At 46.6% G+C, this 26256-nt stretch overlaps 1 protein-coding gene across 3 annotated transcripts in view; it reads left to right on the forward strand.

Moving 5' to 3' along the window:
* LOC117895876 (junctional adhesion molecule A) overlaps window positions 1-26256 on the forward strand; it is a 97477-nt gene that overhangs the window by 38881 nt on the left and 32340 nt on the right. For all 3 annotated transcript variants that reach the window (XR_004648964.1, XM_034803874.1, XM_034803875.1), the window contains exons 3-5: window positions 20839-21080; window positions 24106-24316; window positions 24900-25027. Coding sequence is in view for 2 of the 3 variants with exons in the window: in XM_034803874.1 (XP_034659765.1) it covers window positions 20839-21080; window positions 24106-24316; window positions 24900-25027 (581 nt within the window). In the remaining variant the exon portion in view is untranslated. The remainder of the gene's footprint in view (window positions 1-20838; window positions 21081-24105; window positions 24317-24899; window positions 25028-26256) is intronic.

Raw genomic sequence — 26256 nt, forward strand, 5'->3', positions numbered from 1 at the left:
ACAAAACTCAACAAAAAGTTTAAAGTTTTCCACCGAAAGTATATTTTACATTTGCGATGATCGTTTACCTGCTGACGGCAGCAATCGTCTGTGGATTAGCTGCAGGGGCTGTGCAGGTGGTGCAGGCAACAGGGGAACTTGCAACAATTTGAACGTGATTATTCCACAGTGCTGCCATAAAAATAAGTTTCAATGGACGGGCCTTGGGATGGGGAAACCATTTTACTCAATGATGTCTCCATGTCGCTCGTTCTCTTTGAGTCTCTGTGTGTGTGTGTGTGTGTGTGTGTGTGTGTGTGTGTGTGTGTGTCTGTGCCTTCGAGTCCCTTTTCTCTGAATGTCTATCACTGTTATCTGGCAAACAATTTTATGCTTCCGCCTGAGCGACAAACAATGGAGCGTAAATATCCCAAAAGCGGTACCGAGGCGGCCCAAAACGAATGAAAGAAAATACAATTCTATGAAAATGCCTCATATAAATGTGCAAATGAAGGAGTGAATGAATGAATGAGTGAGTAGATGGTAGAGGCAGAGGCTCTGATGCATGCATGTCCGGTGCAAACAAGGCGCAAGCATTGTCTTCACATGCATAATAGAAGAGAACACACACGAAGACGAGTGTAAATGCAGGCAGAAAGCGGGGATTAGACTCAGCTAATACCGTGTAGACAATCGACCGACCTTTGGCAAACAAAGCGACACCCAATTGAACACGAAAATCTCTGTGTGTTTGCTTCCAACAGCTTTGTCTCGCTTATCCGCCTGATATCCCTACTCAAAGCCAGAGCTAAAGACTGGATAGGGATTGAAAGGGCACCCCAAGGACCCTGGAACGCTCTCTCTCTCTCTAGCAGGCCAAAGTGGAGCAACAACCAAGAAACGAAACCAACCGCTGTCAGTGTAGTTGATAAGATTTGGATTTGTCTGCAGCATTTATTGTCCGCCCGCTCTTTCACTGTTGTTGAGCAATTTTTCTTTTGGATTTCCACTTTGTTTGGTTGGCCAGTGAAATGCTTTTTGCACAATTGTCATCATCATGACCCTCATACAGACACGCACACTTCTGCACATTGAGTATCTGTGTGTGTGTGTGTGTGTGTGTGTGGGCGAAGATAAAGCAATGTCAACAGCCGTGGCCCACTATTCAGTGCTCTGTGCTGTTCGGTTCTTTGTAGGTGTTAGTCAAAGCTGTTTTGCATACTTTGCGGCCCTCTGACATTGGCAAATATTTGTCCCTTTTTTCGGTTCGAAGAAGGCAGGACGCAGGACGTAGGACCTGCAAGAAAATAAGCGATAAATAAATACAATTTGCCTGGTCTCTTTATTTGCATTTAAGATCGCCCAGATAGAACACGCAAATGATGGTCTAGGCCTGGGCCTGAGCCGAAACCAAAAGCGATTCGAGGCAATTTCGAAGGGCAAACTACTGAAAAATTATGTGCGGCGAGACGATTTTTTATGGCTAAGGCCGAATTTTTTAAATTCGCATAAATTCAACGATCCCCAGCCCGGCTCGCAAATGGCAGTAGAATGGCCTCGCAGGGTTCGACAGCGAGAGGGTGGTAGGAAGGGAGGGAGGAGAGCTGGAGGAGACTTAGACAAGTCCTAGGGCTTAAGCGTTCCCTCTAATTTGCTTTGACATCCGACATGTGTTGAAGGCTTTGTCTTTGTGCGTTCGCGATTCCCGGGAAAACCAAATCCAACAGTGCGCAAACCTGAAGAGCAACGATGATGGGGCTGGAGGCTGCTGGCAGAGCACCCTGGTACCCTGGCTCTGGCTCGAGATGGTAACACGAGTTGCTGCAATGGCACTGGCTATGACGATGACGAGTGCCGTGGCAGTTGGGCTTAGACAAGCTTTTAATTAATTTCAGTTCGCGATGACTGCATTTGCTTTGTGTTCCAGCCAACCAGCCAACCAGCCAGTCAGTCAGCAGCAGCAGGGCATGGCATGTGATGGTATGTGCGAATCTCCCTCTCTCTGTAACCTTTGCCACCATCAGCCACAGGCTGCCATCAAAGTTATGCGGAACAAACTTGAGCAATTGTTGCACGGCGCATTGTATTGTTTGCTTTCCACTAATTCAATTTGAATGCTGCAGCCAAAACCCCAAAAATACTAGCTGGATAAACATTTAGCTCTGACATTCAAACATATTGATGCAATTGGAGCCAATTTGCAAAGTTTATTGAAAAATGCAATATAAAAATGTGGCAACAGCGAGCTGTGACATCAAATGACTGAGAAATATTTTCCACGGGCAAACAGAAATTCATTGAATAGTGTCCAGAGAATTTCAAAGCTATCTGTTGAATGGAGGCATTTTCTTTTCTGTTTGTTGTGCACTGGGAAATGCCATCGAATTGTGAAGATAGCTAAAAATGTTATTAAACTTTAATGAAATCATCGTACACACTTTATATTCCACATTGGGCTTAATTTCTCTACTCTCTCTATCCCTTCTAAATATCTACACAATTCCTTAATACAAACTCAAACTAAATGAACAATTTTCCACAACGCCCCCTGCACTCTGCTCGTTGAGCGTTGGGCGAAGTTTCAGTTGACTTGTCGAGCGCTGGTTTGAGGATGAGCCCAGGAAGTTTAGTCATCATTCCATGCCATAACTGAGGGAAAACTGAGGGCAACTTTTGTTGCTTATTTCCATATTTAAAACTTACCAAAGGAGTACGGTTTCCCCTTGTTTGTAACCGCTTCGGTCTTGCCTTCATAATAATCTTGTGATTTTCCACCAGGGCGGAGGAGCGGGGGCTTCCACATCTTCTTTATTTTGGGATGATGTGCAATGCAAATCGTATGCAATGTGCAAATTTTCTGAGTTGCAACAACTTGAGCTTTACCCACTCTCTCTCGCTCTCCCGCTCTCGCTCACTCTGTACTCCCCCAGGAAGTGTTTGACTTGCGAGCGTTGGCATATTGTCTTACCTCTGCCCATATTTTATTTTATTGCATTATACTCGTATTTTGTTTGCCTTCCGCCCGAGCAAGCTGCCTCGGAACAGCTGCTGCTGCTGCCGCTGCTGCGGCTGCTCCTCGTTACGTTTCGGTTAAGTTTTTGCTTACTTAAGTCTTCTGTTGCCTGTTGCCTGTTGATGTCAGTTTCCGGTTGGGTTGGGACTGTGTTTGTCTCCCCATCCGCCATCAATCGCTCTCCCGGCTATTGCTTTTATGGCTGCCGTGGCGTATGCGCAATATGGTGCCCCGCTCACAACATTGCCAATTCATTTTCGCATCGTCTTTTGGGCCACACAACAATGGGCGATCGCCATGGACGGTCTCTGGCATATTCTTGGCATATTCTCATGCATATAGAACGCCAGCATGCAGCATTAAATATGTGCCACTAGAAATTGTTCAAAGGTAACAATGGGCGGTGGTTTCAGGGCAACGGAGGGAACTAGTTGGGCAAGCTGCAGGGTTTTCCGCAAACAGGGTGAGGGAGTGGACGGAGGGCGCATCGCGGACGCGTTGACAACGCCAATACAGGTGCACACAATGCAATCGAGTGACATGCAAATGCTTTCAACAACAATTGCAATTCATGCAGAGCACACACACAGACATACCTATCATACACACACACAGATGCATATCTCTGCAGTATCTGTGTGAGGTGGAGAATGACAAGCAGTCGTTGTCGTCGTCTCACGTTTCGTTTCATTTTTGAATGTCGATTTTTCGAGCATTCTCCTCTGCATTCTCCCATTTTTTTGTTTTGTTTTTTGCTCTGTGTGCTGGGTGTGGCTTGCCTTTTTTTGAAATGCAGGGTAGCAAGAGCATGATGAGACTGTGGCAGAGATTTACTCTTTGATTTGCTCTTGAGGCAGCCTTTAGTATTCTCTCCTCAGCCATCGATTTATGATACTTGCCTTATCCTTACCATGGTATGGACCATTCGACTCCCTGCCATTGTTTTCGAGCATTTAAAATGCTCTGCCACATGGCACTGGTGCACACACTGGCCAAAGATGCCGATGACTCTAAATGCCACGACGACAGGAGGGAAACTTTTGTGGCTGAAAAACTGTTTTTGTTTTGCAAACCGGCGAACAAGGAGAACCAATGACGACCACAGCCAGGTTGCTCCATGCTGCATGCTGCTGATGCTGGCGTTTTGTTTTTACCACCTGCTGTGTCATTCCCGCCTCTCCCCACTCTTGGCACTCTCTTTTCACACACTTATGCTTTCGCACTCGAATATGCGATGCACCACAAAATTGCAATTTCCACTAAGATTGATGAAAAACGTTTCCAGAGCCACGCCTCCGCTGCCGCCGCTTCAGCCACAGCCACAGCCAGGTATGATGTGGGGGCTTCACCTGTTCAACTGTTCCCACTGTTCACCTGTGCGACGACTGTTCGCTGGCTGCCAAATCATGTCATCAATTGAATTTCAAACGATTATTCTTGCACGTTCCAAAATCGCAGCAAAAATATTTGCCACGCCAGCCGTGCGCGCTGTCAGCGTTCTGTGCGAGTATTCGTATTCGTTTTGCTGGAATCTCTGTGAATCTCCTGTATCTGTAGCTATGTGTGTGCAGGAAGAATATACACACACATACCTGGATCTGTGTGCTTGCGTGTGGTTTGCATATCATCCACGAGCTTCGCATTTGCCATCGTCACAATACGTTTCGATTACGCATTCAAATCAAATTGTTGTCCTCGAGGTCGCAGCGAAAAGCAATGAAAATGTGAGTGAAACGCCTACAGGATCTGCCACCTCTCTGGATAGATTGATGGTTTGCAGCGATTCCCATTCCCATTCCCTTCATCCTTCATATTTTTACCTATACTTTTTGCATGTAATCCTGGAAAGTGCATTCAGGGAAAATTCACATTCTGCAGGTAGCTCAAAAATCATCAGCAGGAAAGCAGCAGCAGCAGGAGAAGCAGGAGAAGCCGTAGGAAAAGTGTGGCTTGACTGCGGAGTACATATTTCTGGGAAAACTTAATTTAATGCAATTGCAAATGCATATTTTCGGTTGAGGCAAGGCGTTGTGGCAGGCAGGAAGTCAGCATGACAGCAACTAAATATTGTATACAAACTGTTCTGCAATTTGCTGATATTAATCTTTCAAATAAATTTCTCGAAGCACTCAAACGTAAAATGCCTGCACCCTGGACCTGGAGCTGGATCTGCTCCAACCTGTTCCTCCTGCCGGTCCTCCGCGGCTGCTGCTACTGCTGCTCAAATATTTAATGAATATTAGTTTTCTTCTAGAGCAGCGCTGCCTAGGTCTATATATTTACGAGTGAAACATGCCTGGGGGTCTTTTTTTAGGTCTGTTCCCTTCCGTTTCATTCTGGACTGCTCTTTCGCTTAGGTTTTCGCCATTTGCGGCTGTGTATTTGCCAAACTGTAGCTGGAGTTGGAGGTGTAGTGGAGGTGCGAGGTTAACGAGCTGCCTCGAGCCCCAAAACAGCGTGAAATGAGCAAATTTATATGCCTAATTTTTGTACTCAGTAGACGTACAGTGACAGGGGTATATTCAACAGCCAGAAGGTAGCCAAAACCAGGCTAAAGTCAGGCCAAAGTATCTCATAGTCGCAATATGATATCAGGTCTTTCTTAATTCTTGTCATTTAACTTGTCGCTTAGATAAAACGTCTGAAAATTGAGATGTTTATGAGTCCCAAAGTCAGTTGAAGAAAGCAAATTCCATAGCCCAAAACCGTAACCGACACCAACCGAAGGGAGATCTGAAAAGCAACAGCAGCAGCAGCATGCGGTGGTCTTCTGCTTCATTGTGGTCACAATTCCAATGCAGTCCAGTCTCTGCAGGATAATTGGAATGCGAATCTTATAAACGCCACAGAATAGCAGAAGCAGCAGAAGCAACGGCAGCCTTACAGCTGTAAATAATTAGTATATTCAATTACAAGTTCATAACTCACCGAACAATCCTGCCACGCTGCACAGAGCCCAGTTAGCCATGTTTGCTGGCATCCTTGCAATTAGTTGCGCGCCCCGAAATGCATCTTGATTAAGCGCCGATTACACGTGTTCCACAATGTGGGGTCTTGTTATGGCAGCTGACAGCTGTTCCACGTTGTTAAGACAGCCACGGCCACCGACTCCAGGGACTTGCAGTCAGCTCTGGGCGTATGTGGTTGATTGGCTTAAGCCGCAAATGGAAACTACACACACAGAGTACACGTCTCTATCTATTGACTGACTAGCTGCTAATGAATTAACAATGAGAATTAGACAATTGCAGTTCGTGTGTGTGTATCTGTGTGTTCAACTTTAAATTCAATTGAAGCCATTTAGGCGGATGGCACGTAAGAGTCTTTTCCGTATATTGTTCGCATGGAGAATGCATGGGAATAAAATCTACATTTTCACAGATGTCAAATCACAAAAATAGATTGAATCCTTTTTGCCTTTTGACTAGAAATACAATTTATTTTCGCCACAAACACAATTCCAAATTGAATTCCAATTGCTGCTGCACACAATGAGTGGGAGTGCGAGTGCGAGTATAAGCCTCAGAGTTCGAGGCTTCAGAGTTCAAAGTTTCACTAAATGCTGTTGGTATTTCGGAAAATATTGAAATGTATTTGCTGGCTGGAGCACAATGCATAGTTATGTTCGATTTGAGGCAAATCCTCGGCACACAATTGAACACGCAATTCAACCGAAATTAAGCGTTTATCCTGTGATAATGGATGGAGCTGCTCACAAATTAAAATCATATTTTCACCCCAAAAACTAAAGAATTGTACCTACAAATTTAAGGCACAAAATTTAATTAAAGCTAAGGAGAAAATTTAATTTCCAAACGCACCACAGGGCAAATATTTTCCTGTTTGAGCGCCTAGTTTTTGCAATTTGCCTCAAAAGAAAGCGAAAATTGTTGTCAGAACCTGAAATATAAGTCAAATATTTATTTGATACTTGTACTCGAAGGACCCACTCTGGCACGACTCTGGGTCCCTGAGCTGCTCAAGTTCCTTTGTTGTCGCTATTTGTTAACTCGCAGCTAGAGCTAGAGACAAGGAGGGACATTCGAGAGATGGAATTTTCATAAAATATGCAGCTAATTACGTGTAAGTTACTTATGCCCCATCCAACTACTTAGGAGCTGCCACTCGAGGAGGAGCTTACGCTTAGCCATGTCGCCCGCGCGCAGGAGAACAACTCGAGACAAGACATTGCCAGTGGCTGTGCCAGTGCCCTATAACACAATTTAATTACTGAAAAAATCACAGCTGCCATGAAAAGGGGAAGGGAGGGTGAAAAATACTCCATGTCAAATGGAGCGGAGCGGCAATAGTGCGTAAATCTCGGTGCCTTAAGTGGCAAGCAGCAGCAGGAGCTTCTAACCCCAATTGACAATGACATTTTGCCGTCATTATTGCGCCCCACCCTGAACAGGAACAGGGGCAATGGCAGTAACAGGAGCTGATGCCGAGAGCTGTATCTGTAGATGGTGCAAAAAAAGCATTTTCCCGCTTTTCCGAGCGACATTGTGTTTTTGCTGGATGTTGACTCGTTGTGTGCGCAATTACAGAAATTAGCTTTCGTTTTTAATTTATTAGCGCCATTGTGCGTACGCGTAATGGCGACAGGGAGACAGAGAGACAGGCGACAACCTAGCGAAGGTCTCGGTCCCCGTCTCCGTCTCCGTTTCCCCAATATCTGCTGGGGAGTCAGTCTCTCCTCTAGGAGAGATCTCTCCCATTTGCCGCTACAGGCCCCATCCTAACGTATGGCAAGACAAATGCTTTTGGCTGCTGCCGGGGCAAATTAATGTGCATATAACTTACGCCTTTAGTCGAATGCAAGGGGAGAAGGAGGAGGTGTAACAGAGTCCTGGAGAGTGGAGTGAAGTGGGTTGGCTGGGCATGGGAATTGGGTGGGGGCAGGAGCAGGAGCAGGCCATTAAGATTGCAGCATTTGTTTGCCTTTCCCTGAGATGGTATGGGCTGGGAGCGGGCCCAGTTTCATGCATTTTAAAGCAGAAAAGTTTTCCAGATCGGTCCCCTTTCCACCCAGCCAGCCATCCAAGGCCTGGCCAATGAAGTGTGTGCAGGTTTTAAAATTTTCATGATGATTTAACAGGCTACACTACGGACGTCATCTGTGTTCACATGCATGCCCAAACCCACACCCCTGCTCCATATATATTTTGTGGCAAATGCATGCGAAATGTGTGTGGGGGGAAGGCTGGAAAATTCTCCACTCCCTTGTGTGCGCAGTGGCATTGGACAAGTTTTCGGGTTGGTGCGCTCCACTGCGCCACCCCACATGGCCAAGATTTATTTACTCAACAGGCAAATTGCGCATAATTGAAAGAAAATATGCGAGCCACGCCCAAAGGCGTACAAGTGCTTTCCACATCAACGGATATTGGCTGGCTTAATTATGCATATTCCAAGACCAATTGTTAAAGTAATGTGATGTAAAATTGGCTTTCTATTGTTTCTCCTCTTTAAATTTGAACAATTTCCCAATAAAATATGCATTAACAATTCTTTGTTTTGACTTTGTTTGAAAGTAATTTCTTGGAATATATTGAACAAAGGAAAAGTCAGAAATTTCCAAAGAAATCATCTTAAATCCAATCTCGTAGTAATGAAATGTATTCCAGGCTTGGCTTCCGCCAAGTTTTAGTGTCATTAATTATTTCGCAAGTGGAAAATAGACTGCTTGGCGTTGCGCATACGCAGCGTGGTCCAGGTCCACATCCCATGCCTTGTTAGCGGTCACGGCGGTCTCCCATCGGTCGCTGTTGCTGCTGTGGCAACCGTTAATAAAAAGCCCTCGTGCAACTTTGCTGCCTGACTGTCTGGTTGTCTGTGGATCAGGTCGTTGTCCGGTGTCGGTAGCTGTAGCTTGTACCTGTACCTCTACCTGTACGAACACTCGTATCAGAGGCATAGGAACAACAAGTTTGTGTAGCACTATGTTGGCCACAAGCTGCGCATTAGTGTGATTGCACAACATTTGCCGTGGCAGAGGAGGGAAAAAGTAGGGGAACGAACAAGAGCAAACCCGAAAGCGAAGCCAAAACCAAAATCCTTATGTATATGCCCCTCGGATGCTGCTGTGGCTACGTGCTGGCTTCTGGATTCCGGCTGTCTCTGTCTGCCACACACACACCTACTCCTTTGGCTTCGGGATCCGCACAAAAGTTTGCACAGCACCACAAATTCTCGCAAATTTGCAGCTGCCGGCTCATAGTTGGTGATAATTTAAGTCGGAAATGTTCAAGGAGCAGCTCCCACACACACACCACTGCACTCCCTGGCACGAGACCCGCACGTAAACCAAATCCAAATCCAAACTGAACGCTAAAAGCGAAAGAAAAGTACACCTCTCCTCTCCCTCCTTAAGCCGGCGTTCCTGGGTGCACAAATACAAGCGTAAATTGCAATTACAACAAGTGCAACTGCAATTGCAACACGCACACACACACACACACACAGGGAGTACACGAACTGTATACCGACACGAAACACGAATACTTTTGCGTTTACGTATAGGAATCCGAACTGTAATCAAAGCAAAGGAAAAGCATGGCACAAATTGTGAGAATGCAATTATGGCCAAGGATTGGGCCCAAGAACCAGAGATGGATGGATGTGTTGCTGCCTGCTGCTGGTGGCATAAAAGTAAATAAAAATACGCAATTTCTACGGCATGACATGGCACACACAATCGCACACTAGGTGGCATAAGTTTACGCACTGACACAAACGGGGGGACGGGACAAGTTTGCCTGCCGCCTGACTGTCAAACAAAACCGAAAATGAAATCATTGTCAATTCATAAAACTGTGCAAGAATGTTGCAAATTGCATTTACATATGCTGCAGCAACACGCACACAAATGCAGCAGGCACAGACACACGCACTCACATTTTGGGGCCATTACAGCGTCCATTATGCTTCATTGCAAGAGGCACACGCTTGACACACATACTGGGATACACACATATGTAGTGGGGGCACTAAAGGAGGGGTGGGCAAAGGGGAACTGAATGTGGGGTGGACAGTTGGGCAGCAAGTGGCAGGACATGGACACAGACCTTCGGGCTAAGCCCCCGGCAGCCATGTCGTTTATTTAAGATGACAGCAGCAGAGGCAGCAGCCGAACAGAACAGAACCCAAAACGGAAAAGCATCGGTCCAGAGGCTGCTGCTGCCCAGTAGCGGTCAAGTGTACAAAACATATTGCAGTCACTGTGCGAGTCACAGTACGTTTATGGATTGGATATATGTATGTGAATGTACATCCGAGTGTGTATACCTACAGGCAGTGGATCAGGGAAATATGTATGTACATTTTATGGAGTCCATTGATTACATCTTGGGGAAATAAATTGCTCTTTCGGCTTATACTCTTCTGAGTTATGAATATTATTCCGCTTAAAATGTGACCATATTTTCGGCTAGTTCGTGAGTCCGCGGAGCGCATAAACCCTGATTGGTAGCTTGGGGTTGGTCCGCTGGTCGCTGACCTTGTTTGTGGGCGCCTTCGTGCCTCCAACGTAATTGACATTTATTAATTGGAAAACAATAATTCGCCTGCCAAAGTGCCAAGGGTTCCACTTGCCCTGCCGCCACTGCCACTAGTCCTGATCCTGCTGCCCCTGCCCTTCCCTTCCCTGTGTTGGATGCATGCCAAGTGGCATTTCTGGTTGTGGTTGCAAGATGATTTATATCGGAGCAGGGCAGGGCTGTTCGGTAATCAGTTATGCAGCGAGCGATTAAAAGCCGTCATCAGCAGGAAGCGCGGAAACATTCAGCCAGCTGTGGCTCCCACTGCCCCCGAGCACAGCCACTGCTACAGCCGCTTCGGCTCTTCCCATTAAAAGCTGTCAAATTTTAATGTTTTACATGGCAGGAGGCTCAAAGTGGCACCGGCTCCTCGTCCTCCATCAGAAACATCATCATCAACATTTGCCTGGGCCTGGGCCTGGGCATGGCCGTGGCACCTGTCGGAACTGACAGCCAGACAGAGGTGGTGGCAGAGGAGCAGTAGCACTGGCTGTGGCAGCCATCTCTCGTATCTCTGCCCAGGCAGCAAACATTAAAAGCACATAGTTTTAATGAAGCAGGCAGGATGTAGATGATGTAGAGGTGCGGCGGCCGTGTAGGGAGTTGTAGTGTCTGCGTGTCCTTGTACTTGCCGCATGCTTAACGGCCGTCGGGGCATACGAGGCGAATGCATGTGGAACGTGGTCCCGACACGCGATAAATTCATTAAAGAACTGCGAGCGAGCGAGCCAGCGAATGAACCCCTGAAATCTGGCCGCTTCCTATTCTCGCGGGCCATGTAAAATAATATAGTGATACGACAGACACAGACAGACACAGAGAGAGAGAGAGAGAGAGAGGTAGAGGTAGAGGTAGAGACCCTTTTGGGCAGTGAGGCGCACACACGTTTATAGATTAACACATTTTTACTGCTGAATGTACTAATAAGGCAAACATTTCCACTTTGAGTTGCCCCCAGGAGATAGCCCCAGCAGCAGCAGCAGCAGCAGGCAGCGGCAGCAATGGCAGGCAGCCAGCTGTGCATGCCAGGACCTGCTATCTCGGGTACATGAGCACGTGTGTGTACTTTTAAAATTTATAACACACACAACATAGAAAAGGGAAGCTCTGCACGAAGTCAGGTGAAGAAAATGTGAGCCAAGAGGCAGGAAAAACAAAAGGATTGCGGGGCAGAAATGTATTTCATATACTCCTTTTCCTTCTCGTACTTTCGTGCTCGCTCTATCTGTAGAGTGTCCCGCGGGGCTGGGCCCAGCCATCCCGGCAGCCAGTTAAATGGCATGGCCCCAGGGAAGAGGAGCTGCTGTACGCCATGTTGTGATTTTCGGAGGGGGAGGTGCTCAATGGGGAGTCCTACCTGCTCCTGGAAACCCTATTCCAGCGCGTGCCTGGCACTGCGGCACCAACAGCTGCGCCACGTCATCGATGGCCACCGTCAGACGGCAGCCGCCACGTATCAGATCCGACAACTAGCAACTGGCGGAGCAAATAAGAATCGACACCCACTCCAATGCCACGCGATTCGACTTGACTTGTAATTACCACTGCATTGTGGACTTTTATTCTCTTTGTTTGCCATTCACTTTAACATTTTTCCCACACCAATCGCAGTGCCCCTCCGTGAGAGTCCACTGCACCCGACTTCGATTGAATTACAGTTAAAATATTATCAGACAGGAGCAGAAGTCCTTCCCTGCCGCTGACTTATCGCACAGGGAGCAAAAAAAAGTGGCTTAGCTGTACGTGGATAGCAGCAGGGATTGTCCAATCAGATGGGAGTCAAGGGAACGTGTGCCTTCTGTGTCATGTGGATACATGGAATTAGCCAGGTAGAAAATTAGCCACAGACTTTCGTTGAAGCTAGAGCGGGTCCTTTTTGCGGGCTCTTCTGTTTTTCTTGGGTAATTGTTAGCACAAAGAGTATACCTTCAATTTAATTACAAGTATTAACTGCATTTCGCAATTGAATTAATCAACCAATGAAGCACCGACCCCCTGTTCGCAGCTGTTCGTTTCCTGTCCCAATAATAGCTTTCAGTTTTTTTCGCACATTCAAAACCCATTAAAGAATCGTCCACAAATTATTCGTAACTATTCAATTTGCTGGCAACGAGTGCTGCGAGTATGTGCAAATCATTCGCGCTCAAAAGCATCCCATATAGCGGTTTAAAGCTGCCATTTCAATGCATTTGATGCGCACAATAAACCATCCAGAAACAGCAGGGAAATGTATAAAAAATGTGGCAGGAACTATAAATTGGAAATTGCAAACAATAAAACATGACGAGCGGCAGTCAGGAGTGAGTGAAAGTGTTGCACACAGGAAGGGGGATAAAAAGTGAAAAGGGAGAAGTGGCTCATCAATGCAATCATGCACGCATAAAAATCGCAATTTAATTCAATCAATTTGGCTTATTTCTGAGGTAAGACCCATTCAACGGAATACAAAGTGCCCGTGGGTCCAGAGCCCTTCCTACCTCTAACTTAAGCTGCAACCCAAAACCCAAAAGAACTGGAGAGTGTGTGAGTGTTTTGAGTGGAAAAGGAGCTGCAGGAAGAAGCTGTTCTCTCGTGTCTCCCAGTCGAAATTGTCTGATGAATTTTCTTCAATTCAAAACGTGACTGACGCAATGATTGTGCACGTTCGCTCCATGGCCCCTCTTCCTTGCTCCCTGCCATGCATTCGTCTATAACTAAGTGCCACTATGTAAGTGAATAACTGTCACTGCACAGATCCCACCCACACCCACACCCACTCCATGTGGCATGCAACACGATGGAGACGGAGGATGGAGGGACAGAGACATGGCTAAGCATCGCATAGTTGGCACTTTTAAGTCATTTGCTACGTTTTAACTCGATTCGAAATGCGGCCATCAACCAGAGGAGCACTCAATCAAACTTGAAGCAGAAGCCAGAGCTCCTCTGTCCTGTCTCCATCCTTTGGCAGGCAACACGCGCTCGGCAAACATGTCTGTCCGCAAGCCCTAAGCCCTGCTCCTTCCGTTCCGTTCCGTTCCGTTCCGTGCCACACTTACATGCATATGGAATGGCTAAAAAAAAGAGCCCGTCCGTCTGGTCTGGGGGCAGTTCTTAAAGCCCCAATCCACCCGCTCAGTGCAGCGCACGTTTTGTGGCTCTGCCATCGAATTCGTGATGGCCAAAAGTGAAGCTTTTGCTGAGCCATTACTCGGGCCCAAACACCAGAAAAAAGCGACAGTTTTTTTCATAGCTTTTTGGTTGGATGCCCAGTCCCCCTCTTCTCTACCCGCCCCTTTTTTGGCTGATCTTGGGGGTGTGTTGCACATTGATGCCGGTGCTCATGTTGTTGGTCTGGCCATTTGGCCAGATTGTAAATTATTTAAAAATGATTTATTATAAGTGTGTTTACACTTTTGCCCTGCGGTTGTGCAACAAAACTGCACTCGTGCAGCAGCGGCAGCAGCAGCAGCTGTGCTGCTGTACAGTGGAATAAAATGTGATTAAAACTGACCACCACGAACGGAGATTAAAGCAATTTCCACTATCGGATATAGCTTTACCATTTCCTCTTCATTAAAAATGAAATCCAGTCATGTAAATGATGGAAATTCTGAGAAAATCTTGGAGACTCCCACTGTTCCCAGCTGAATAATTCAATGGGTGAAAACGATAAAAGAAACAACAATCCCGGTACAGAGAAAATCTATTGTGTTTTCATTTGAATTTAATATTTTATTGCTGCAACAGCAGGCACCAAACAAAGGCAACAAAAGCAATTGCTGTGCAGTTTGCCTTTTGTGGTTTTGCAGAGTGTTGTGACATGCCACTTGCATGGCTTCAATTAAAATTTCTACATTGTGGTTGTTTGGGGAAAGCCTCCGCCTGCTGCTCCTGTTGCTTCCGAAACTGATTCCAAAATACACAGCAAAATCAACCCACATTCATCAAGATGCTGCCCAGCAGCTGATTGATTAAGTTGAATGTATAATGCGTGGGTCTTTCACCGCACAACACCTGGCCAATCCAATCGATGAGATGCCCCGCCGTCCTGCTCTGCCTCCACAATGATAATAAATTGTGCCTTAAATTGCCGTCTGGTCGACTGCCCCACTTGCCCGAATCCTGGTGCCACTTCAATTTATGTAAGAACCATAAATTTAAATTGAATGAACGAACCCAAAAATTAACACACGCAATTAAAATTCTACAGCGTCGTCCTGGGGGGAGGAACTCCATGGCCCAGTGACATTTTGACTGTCAGTCAGGCTTAGGCACAGCTTGGTCTAGCATCCACAGTCGTAGGCCCAAGGCCATGGCTGCTGACCCTTTTCCAAGTCATTGAATAGATTTCATTCACACAAAAACCCAAAAACCCAGAAAGACATTGTATTGGAGATGGAGAGAAAAAGGGACCGCTGCAGTCGTTTGGGGCATGTGCTGTAGGCCCCCCATTAGGGCTGAAAAGGCATTACACATTCTGATTGGAAAATCTATGATGATCATTAATAAAATCAAGACGAAATTGTGGAAAACAGCCTGTAATAATAGATGAAAACGTGGCCGGCTCTAATCAAGCACTCACCAGGCAAATTGTTGGCCAAGAACCCCGAGACCAGAGACTAGAGGGGAGACTGCCAGGAAGACTGCCAAACTACCATTCAAATTCCCATGTAAGTGCTACTCACCGAGTGTGTTCTGGCTGAGATTGTGTGTGTGTGTGTGTGTGTGTGTGTGTGTGTGTGTGTGTGTGTGTGTGTGTGTGTGTGTGTGTAAGTAGGGACAGGGACATACATTTATGCGCCCAACTTTAGTCTCGGCAAATATTGTTTTAATATCTACTCAGGGGGCTCCCGCTCCGCTCCTTCACTCCCGCCAGAGCATGGCATGACCAGGATGTGGATATTACTCGTGCATTCCCTGGATCAGGTCTTTCTGTTGATGCTCGTTGTTGCTCTGGCCAAACTTTGAGCTGCAAACAATGCTTCATTATAAGCTGCAACCCATGCCAGAGGTGATAAGCCATGCCAGAACCAGGAACAGAACCAGGACCAGCCCCAGAGCCACATCCCATACCCAGACCCAGACCCATGAACAGACCCAAACTCAACCCAAAACTCAACGAAGCAGCCAAAACTCCTTGTATAAACTTCACTTTATGCTTTCACTGTTGGCTTTCAATGCCTCAAACACACAAGCACACACAAGCTCAGAGACACAAGCACAGAGAGTGAAGGCGACAGCGAGAGGGATAAGAGAGGGAAGGAGACACAGAGGAGATGGATAGAGTGAGAGCAAGAGAGAGACATGCATAGCTCTTTTAACTTACTCACATGCCATTTGCTTGTACTTTGTATGAAATTTTACGAATATTTCATAACAAGAATTATGCTTTGGTGTGTGTGCTGGTGAATGTACCCTAAAATATGGTATGATGGTTTTTAGCAGGTGTTTGAACGGAAGCAAAGGTAGAACTTCTAACTCCATAGATGTTTTATTCGTAGCAACAAGTCAGACCGCAGTTTGGGACTGCTATCTGCGTGTATGAGGATTCCATCTCTATTTCATTTAGCTGCCAGTGAGGCTTATAAGAACTCGCCCAGCAAACTTCCAGTTGCTGCAATTAAAAGATGATTGGATGATCCATCCTCTAGGGTATCTAGAACTTCGTCGCTCGCTTCCTGTCCTCTGGCTGCCGCTGCCGCTGCCTGCCTGTTCCTGTTGTCGTGTCGTATCGCATGTTTTGTCAGACGAAGTGGCTATGCAAAGACAAACAAGTCACAACGAGAACGACAACAACAGCAGCAGCAGCAAGAACAGCCAACCACAAGAACAACGACAGCAAAAGCGTTGCACAAAAATGTTGTCTATCAAGGTTGAAGATAACAGGCTACAGAGGAAAAACACGAGTCTAAGCTCTTAAATTGCCCTCGACAGCCGGGGGAAATGTTTCTTGATTATAAGTACAAGTGTGTGTGTGTGTGTGTGTGTGTGATCCATAGGCATATCCGACAAAAAACAAATTAAGCGTAAACCCTTTAAATTTCTAATATGAAAACTATTTTCTTCCAAGATGAGCAAAGTTTTCCATACTTTCACAGCACACTTTTTCCCTTGGAACTTTCGCATTTTGCTTTACAAGGGAATGGGAATTGAGGAATTCAGTGAAATTAATTTTGAGAGAAAATAGTTTTTAAATATCAATGGATTTCGTGTGCATTCTGCTCTGTCAGGAATTAATACTCTGTTTGCCTGCTGAGTCGTCCGAAAATGGTTCTTAAGTGGAGCGTTGTGCATTAAAAACATAATGGGGTTTATTTTTGTTGCGCAGTGTAATTAGCATAATGATAAACAGGAAAAATTGGACCACTCGTAAATCACTTATTGCTTATTAATTGGATCGAAGCGCACTCTGCGCCAAATACTCCATTTATCCATATGTATCCTCGATGAGAGTCGCGATTCGAGGCTCTTTACTATGCTTCAATTTCAGTTGTTTCTGGTAGTACGAATGTTTTCTTCCTTTTACTTCCTCGTGTGTAATCATGCGAGCAATTAAGCTCCACTCGATTGACGCTAATTAATGAACAGCATTAAAAATTATTATGTGTGAGGCAAAGAAAAAGGGTGGCGGTGGTGGAGGGGGGTGTGCGAATATGACGGCGTTTTCAAGGAGCTGCTGCGATTGCCACGCCCCACCTCAGGCAGACACACAGACACCTCCGCCTCCACCTCCCCTCCACACTCAATTTCAATTTTCGTGCCCTGTAATTTGCGTGGATAATTTATATGCATGGCATGCGTATAGAAGAAGCCTCTGCTTGTATCCTTCTGGCTCCTGCTACTCCTGTTCGGGGTGCGAGATGAAATAAATTTTGCAGCATCATTTAAGCTTAATTAAGACGCCCCGGCCGCAGGCGATGACGGCCAGGACCCTGCTGCATAGCGGAGCAGTGGCAGAGGTAAAGAGGCAGCCACAAACCAGGCAGCACAGCCCAGACCCCCAATTGCACCCATGCCCTCGACATAAATAAAAGAGTGACTGAGTGGTTGAGTGGTTGAGCGGTGTTCGAGTGGCAGCCAGCCATGGCACATGCATATTCAAGGAGGAGAGCATCATCATCTCAAAGCTCATTTGATTTCAAGCCAACTCACGATTCCACGCATTAAATCGCTTAGACAATGTCAAAAGGCATCATTATTCACGGAACCACTGGCAGCCAGGCAGACAGGCCACGTCCAAACCCAAACCCATAGCAAAACCCAAAAAAACCCAGCAACCAATTGGCCCTCGTCATCTCAAATGAGTGGCGGTATAAAATAGTAAACGAAGAACCTAGAAAGGCGTGGAAATGCGAAGACGGAGCATGGAAGGAGAGTGCGAGAAAGATACAGAGAACGGGAGAAGGAGGGTAACTCAATTCCATGCCAATGTTGATTTTTATACCCTGTAATGGAAGAGTATTTGTCTCGGCCAACCTTCATTACTGGGTTCCAACTCTTAGAAGTAAGAAAATACTTAAAGGTTCCAAAGGAATTTTTTTTGTATTTATAAAAACCAAATACAAAAGAGTTCCACCTTTCCATAATTTTTATCCTAAAGACCATCAAAAAAGGCTTAAAACCTCTCACTTATCATCAGTTGAGAACTGCAAAAACGAAGTAGTGGGCATCTAATAGTCGATCAGCTCCACCAAATCGTCCTCTTTTGTTAATTATCGAGCATGGCAGAAGGCAACGAAATGTAACGATATTTACTATGAAATTCAATGCCATTAAACACAATTAAGTGCGTCGGGCGCCCCCGCTGTAACCCTATTTTCCCCTCCCTCCAAAACCACTTTTCCGCACTGAAACCCCCCGCTGAACGGAAACCAAAATAAGCAGGCAATTATGGGTGGCAGCAGGAGGCTGGGAGGATAGCAAAATTCATTGAGCTGCCGGTTCAAAGTGTTGCACATTACGCATCATTTCGAGCAGTGTCGAGCCGTGGCATGGGCCATGTGGCACGAGGCCTGGGGCAACGGCACCGCACCCTTTTATAGGCAGAGAGAGAAAAAAAAGAACCAAAATGGGAGAAGGATGGAAAAAAATGAATGCCAAAACAAAAGCGTGAAAATTGCAAAAGTTTTCTTAATTGCTCCACGCGGCTCGTCAACGTTGTCGAAAATTAAGGGCAAATATGCAAAGTCATTGTGTGGCAGAATGTGGAAAGGGGGGCGGAGCAGCAGCAGGAGGAGATGGAAATGGAGTTGATGTGGTGGGTCTGCCGTTTGGGCCTAGCCAACGAAATGATTAAGCCAGACCCACATGGAGGCACACGGGCGTCAGAGGAAGAGACACCTACACACACACACAGCAACAGACACTCGGCAGCGTTCCCATGAGCCCCACAAATGAGGCTCATTCAGTGTGTGCGGCAATCGAATTGGTTTTTCTTCATAGGCAGTCCTTAAAGGCACAATTTTCCATAGAAAATGGAAGGCAGAGGATGCCTTGAAGGGACTTTAAAGGGGGAAGCGTACCTTAGATGTGGTTTTTAAATGGAAAACAATTTGGTTGCTGTGGAAATATTTAAAAGGAAATTTCTTTGAGTAAAGTAAAGTAAAACAGAAAATGAGGATAAAGAAAAAGGAAATGATTTAAATGGAATTAACTTAGAACGTGTTGCATTCTTGTCAATAATAATTCCCCTTCATTTGCATATTCCACATCAAATGCCGCAAATTGCATCCCTTATGGAAATGCAGCGGTTTGGATGGGAACAATAGAGACAGTAACTCGATCAGGGTTCAGTTAACATGCCACTAAAGCGTCACAGTGCACCACACATACCCATACCCATAGAAAATGATGCAGTCAGACAGTGGCACTCTCTGGTGGGGCAGCAGATGCCAATTGCAGTGGAGCAGTTTAATTTAAATGCCACATACGCTCAAAATACCCCAGCACCCGAGGCGACATTAAGCATATTGAGCTTAAGAGACTGAGGCTGCTCCTTCCCCTGCCTTACCCTTGGCACCGCCTTCTCTCATGCATGCAAATGCGTGGCGTCACAGAGAAGGGGGCACGGCACGGACCTTTTGTTAAATGAAGCTGAAGTTGTGGGCGTGTCTTGCCCTGCCCTGCCCCCTAGTGTGGATGTAATGGGGGTGTGCATGTGGAAAAACCGTTTTCAAATGAATGCAAGTTTTAATCCTTGAAATATGATTTGAGTGCAAATATTTTGCATAACCATGAGCTCGACAGTGAAAAGGGTTGGGGTCTCTGGCAAGAAACGGAGACTTGCGGCTGCCGTGTGCGTCTGTGAGCTGTGACACAATTCCGCCTGCCATGCGTACTGTCAGTGTGTGTGTGTGTGGTGTGTATGCACTTGTACTTGCCAACCGCAAACACTTCACTCGCTCGAAGGTTGCACGGCAGACCCACAGCCAAGGCAAGGGGCAGCGACAGAGGCAGAGGCAGTTGCAGAGTCAGACCCCAGCTGCAGCCTCCACGCACAGTGCTGCGAGAGCTGACAAACCCAGCGCTGGGAGACTCATAAATATTCCCATGTATATCATAATAGAATCAGAGAATCTGGGGAAATAAAAGCGAGCAAAAATCTGAAATATAATCTGGATAAGTCTCAGTTTGTAAGCTAAGAACTAAAATGTCACAAATGCTCTGCCATCTCTGAGTGCTGCAACATTTTTTGGGACAGAGCAGAGACACGTTACACTGTGGCAGGGCTTTAAAAACGCATTTGCTTGGACCTTGGCTGGTCATCATTCCATTGCAATTGAGAGTAAAGGCTGTACAGAACCTAATACCATTGCCAGGGGCCACTTGCGCCTTTCACCTTACGACCGCAGGACACAGGACGCTCGACGCTTTTAATGAGCAAAGTTTTGTGCGTGGCTGCCTAGATATGTAGATGGATGGTTGGTTGGTTGGTTGGTTGGTTGGTTGGATGGACCATCGACCCCATGCTATGACGACTGCCCTGCCGCCATGAGTGTTACTCATTCGGAATGAATGCAAATGTCATTTTGTGTGAATGTGTGGGCAACCATTTTTCAGGCTCTTGCAGTGCACAAATTTCTTTCCGACAACTGCACTTTTGGGTTCTCTTTTAAAATATTTTTTTGTGGTGCACCGCACAAAGATAAAAGCTCTTTCCCCACCCCTAACCCTATCCTCAAGCCTATCCCTAACCCTCTCCCCAGACCCCATGCATATTCATAGGATTTAGAAGCATTTGTGTCTATTTGCAGCTGTTGACTTTTTCACACACAGTGAAATTCATTTCATTTTTCTCTGCCACTCTCTGTCTCTCCCTCGTTGCAGATATGACAAATGGCGGCGTGCAGGGTCCCATCGAGGGCTACAATACGCTGGAAGAGATGATGATGACAACGACAGACAGAGCACAGGCAGCCATGCTCCTGCCCACAGCGCCCACTGTCGCCTACACGCATCCCAAATGGATGGAGCCATATTTCGATCCCTCGACACCGCGCAATGTCACCGCCCTTATGGGCAAGAACGCCTATCTCAGCTGCCGTGTGCGCAATTTGGCCAACAAAACGGTGAGTTTTTTGGCTTAAAGATTCCCCGAGTGGGTGCCTTTGGGGAGGGGTTACGTGGGGTTTATCAGGGGTTAACAGCGTACTCGTGTCGAAAAGTTTGCTGTCGTGCGTGACGACAACGAGGACTATACGTAGTAGTCGCTTTTTGCCATTAAAGTTTTGCCGCTGTGCCCCAACTTTCGTTTATTTTCCATGCGCGGAATAATTTTTTTGGTTCCAGGGCACCTCCTCCGTCCGTTGATTTCTTGGCTGATTTCCTAACCTGGTCGCAGACGCGTAGACCAAAAATGTAATTCCCTTAGCATGACAGCGAAATTTTTAATTAGTTCTACAAGCTCCTCAGTTCCCCGTCCCTCCCCCAGTTTGTGTCTGTTTTCCTTTTGCGGCGAGGGCAAGCCGAGAGGCGACTTTCGACTTGGCATTAAGTTGTTTTTTGTCTTTGGCAGGAAATTTAGTAATTTCGTTTCTTCTTTTTTCTGTTTTTTGTTGTTAATTTTTGCCTGTTGTTGTTTTGCTATTGTTTCCTTTGTTTATCTGTTTTAATTGTGCCTTTGCCTCTGCCTCTGCCCTGTGCCACAGTCTCTGTGGAAGGCTCCTCTCTATCTCTGTGGCACAAAGACAAAAGGGCAGCCGGAGGCAACCTGCTGCTCCTTCAGCTTAATCTTCAGTTCCCGCTGTCAAAAACAGAACAGAGACAGAAAGACACAGCCGAAGGAATCACAAATATTTGCATATGTATGTTCCGGGTGGAAACGAGGAAACATTTTCAATTTTCTGTTTATATATTTTGTAGCATTTAACTTTGGGGGAATGTGGGGGATGGTGTCGGTCCCAGCCGATCCCAGTGGGAGGGCAATTTGTGTCATTTGTTGGATCCCTGAATGCCACACGTTCTGCTAAATGTGTTTAATGAAATGTATAATTGCGATAAGAGTGTCTGTGCGCGGAGGGGGCTTAATTTTTTTAATATGCCCAGCAGATAGGTTTATGAATAATTAGACAGCCCGAAACGATTAATGAGGCGCCCCAAGCCGAGCCAGGCGCAGGACCAGAACCTCATTCAATCCCATTTGCATATAGATGCTCGCTAGTTTTAGCTTAAAACAAACATGTAATAGCGGGGAGGATGCGTCGGCGTTGGCGCTGGCGTTGCTCAAATGCCAAAAACCAACAAACTTTCAACACGCTCGCGAGCACTTGACACAAATGCACCAACAGTGGTGGCAGCAGCAGGCAGCAGCTCTCGCAGGACAGGAATTGGATCCAGCCGGAGATGGGGCTGCAAATGCTATGGAGGGGATGTGAATGGAAGCCGCTGCAGGATGCCGTTTGCAGGCGCAACTTTTAATTTCTTGCCAAACAAAAGAGGGACGAGTGGCAGCAGTACTTGCAGCCCCTGCCAGTGGCACACCCACACACACACACACATATACAGTGGCTAACACATACATCAACTGTTCAACCTCAAGTGGGCGGGCCTTTTTGAGCCCTCGGCCCGCTCAGCTCTCAGCTCCCGTCCCTTCTCTGCTGCCGCCGCCCTGCAGCACTTTCAATTGCATTTGAGCGCGAAATTATTTAAACAATTTCATGAAATTGCACTCGCCGCACGCGTCAACAGCACTTGGCTCACAGTCCGAGTTGCACGGTCCCAAAAGTTGTGCGCCACCTCCTGCTACCCCCTCTGTGCTCCCCCATCACTGGGCATGGACTTGCAACTTGAAACGGAATGTCGAGCTGTTGTTGCTGCCGCTGTTGCTGTGCTTCTACAGCTGAAATGGCTGTTGTGGATGTCGTAGTTGGTGTTCATATGGCCAGGCATGGCTCCAGAGGAGTGTTGCTGCTAATATGCAATGGGAGGCAGTGCCAGTGCTGGGAGCTGGGAGCTGGGGCTGGGCCAGTGCACTGATGCACTGATGGGTGTGCCCAGGGGTGGCTCCATTACATCGCCACATGCAGCACAGCGTGCACTTGTTAATTACGCTTTAATTTGTTGCGTAAAATGTTTGTTTAATGGCAGGGTTGTCGTTGTCGTTCCCGTTGTCGACCGACTGACTGTGTGTTGTCAAAAGTGCGAGCGACATGTTTTTGCTCACTTTTATGCACTCCCGCCCACTCGCTGCAGTCAGTGCTCTTCAGCATATATCTGGTACTCATTGCACCCCATATGCACTTCACAAAACTTGCCCCAAGACCCCTCGCACCCCTCCCTTTCTTTTGCCAGCCCCAGCGTCATTGTTTGGAGGCGGCCCTTGAAAGTGTGCAACAGAATTTGGTATAATTAAACGCACGCACGCATCATTTTGGTGCTTTTCTCTAGATCCTCCCTGTGTGGCGTGTGTGCGCCTGTCAAGTGCGATAATTTTGAATTTACATTTGACTTAATAAGTTTACATAGGCCAACGTTTGGTGGGCGTGGCTCTGCCTGGCAGCCAGCCAGCCAGCTTACAAAGTTATCTCTCTCTGTGCACCGCAAACTACTTAAAAAGTTTGCGATAATTAAGCAAAGCCAAAACATCTCGAGCACGATCCACAGAAGGAGTAGCAGCAGCCACAGCAGCAAGAGATTTCCTCAGCCAGTATATCCCGGGATTTGGCAAGTCAAAGCAAACGACTCCCAAACAGAATCAAAGTCAGGCAGAACGTGTCACGTTGCGCATACGTCACGTAGTCGCACCCAGCCCAGATGCAAAGCGTTTTTTATTGTTCACCCCTTTTTTTCCTGTGCCGTACATCGCGATTTAATCTCCGTAAACTTTGACATTTTATTCGATTTTGATGACACTGCGTCTGCAATTTGTTTTTTTTTTCAATTGTTGCATTTTTTATGACGCGTTTTATTGGGATTGTCGCTGGAAAAATGGGTACATCAGCTATGCCCAATGGAACAGGCATTGTACTCTGCACTCAATGTATGGCAGGACATGCCATAGTGTATCCCGCATTCGTGTCTCATTTAATAGTTGGATTATAGCCACACCTGTGCGATACAACTGTTTGATGATTCTTTGCGTTCTCCCCATTGCAGGTATCGTGGATACGGCACCGCGACATACACATACTGACTGTCGGCTCGTACACCTACACCTCCGATCAGCGGTTTCAGGCCACCCACCACCAGGACACCGACGACTGGACGCTGCAGATAAAGTGGGCCCAGAAGCGGGATGCGGGCATGTACGAGTGCCAGATATCAACGCAGCCGGTTCGCAGTTACTTCGTCCGCCTGAATGTTGTCGGTAAGTAGAGTTACGCGACGCGACGCGGCACGGCATGTCTTCGGGTACATGTCTTCTCCAATGGTGTCGGCTTCGGTTTCGACTTTAGCCTCATCCTCAGCCTCAGAGCTTCATAAAAAATCAACCATTTGTCGTCGCAAATAACAAAGGACACTCGTTGAATCAGTAAAAAAAAACACAGAAAAAGATGGCCATAAGGACAGGGAGTGAAAAACGAAGTTGTTGAACAAATAAATTACACACAGAAAACGAGTGAGCAGCACGCACGGAACTCAGAGCATGGAGCAGGGGGCTACGGGGGGCAAGGCGATGTCGATGGAGCGGCGAGGGCTTGGTTTTTATACGACAATAATTCCATTTTATCTCGTAGTTTATTATTCCACAGTGCCAACCCAGTCGACCTCCTACAGCTCATGCTCCTACGTCTGCGCCAGCTCCTGTTTGTTCCCCGGTGCTGCTCCTTATTTTAACAGCGTTTTTCATGCACTTCTTTTCGTTTCTTCTCTGTCTTTTTTTCGTTTTTTTTTCATTTTCCCACCTCTTGCTCTCTATCTTTTTCGGTGTCTCCATTGCGCGTCGACAGTGCCAACGGCGACCATCCTGGGAGGACCTGACCTTCACGTTGATAAAGGCAGCACCATAAATCTCACTTGCACTGTAAAGTTCAGCCCCGAACCACCGGCCTACATCTTCTGGTATCATCACGAGGAGGTAATTAAAGTTTATTGTTACATTCCCATTCCATTCCATTCCCCCACCTTTTAGTACTCCATGAATACTGAGAGAATCTGACCAGTCCGCTCCACACCAAGAGTGGATAATAATCATTTTCGGACACGACAACAATTAGCTAAATCTCTTTAATTTAATGTACTCTTTCCTTTTGCAAATGTCAAACATCTCTCTGGATTTTCCTTATATAGATGGCCTGAACTGCAGACAAACTGCCTAATTTATTCATTGAATAATTCGACATTTATCCCGTCCTCTTGTATCTTGGAAAAGTCTATCCATAACCATCAGTAAATCTTTTCCTTGAATTATTCTTTGATGATGCAGTCGCTGCTGCAATCACCGATGGAAATTTGCAATCCAATGAGCAAACCATAATCGAAAACTTCAATCTCCTTCACCGCCTGGTGACAGCCGAATTTCAGCAACCTCCTCAGCCCGCTCCCTCTGCGTCTTTTGCCGCCACTTGTGTGCGGACCCACATCAGAGCCTGTCCTCTCTCTGTGTGTGGCTTACGGTAAGAGCCGTCAGCATTATTTAAACGTCAGCTGTTGTTATTTTAATGAGTGAATCAACGCGTATCGCCCGCGTATCCGGAGTCCTGCCTGCGCTCTCGTCCTTCACACATGCAAATGCAAATGTAAATGCGATGGGGATAAGGAACTGGGTCAATGGCGTTTTGGCGGACAGGTTATGTTTAAATTACCGCCATGGGTGACAACAACAAAAAAAGAGGTTGAGCAGAGGTGGAGAGAGAAAAGCTGTGAGAACTTAAGCGGAGGATTTTTGGATCAGGCCATCAGGTGGCCACATTATCGCTCTTTGCGCTTAGGATTTTCATTGTCATTGTCCTTGCCGATTGCCATACGGCGCCTGGCTCTCATCTGCATTTGCATCTGCCAATTAGCTCTGTTGTTCCAAGCCCAGTTAAGTTAAGCAGGAGAGAGGAGGAGCATCCAGGAGGAGCATCCACTGCTGGCTAATTGCAGCGCTCCAGTCCGCCTCCGCGTCCGCGTGCGGATTTGCGTCCGTAACAGTTGCACGACACGCTAATTGCAATGCAAAAGCCAAACAAAATATCAACAAAAAACAGAGGAGCTGAAAAAAAGGAAAGATGGAATACCCGTATAAAGTTTGGTGGCAACATGCTAAATGCGGAGCACACAAATCCTGCTGCTCTGCCTCCTGCTCCTGCTACTGCTCCTGCT

Source organism: Drosophila subobscura, chromosome J (genome assembly GCF_008121235.1).
Source record: "Drosophila subobscura isolate 14011-0131.10 chromosome J, UCBerk_Dsub_1.0, whole genome shotgun sequence".
NCBI lineage: Eukaryota > Metazoa > Arthropoda > Insecta > Diptera > Drosophilidae > Drosophila > Drosophila subobscura.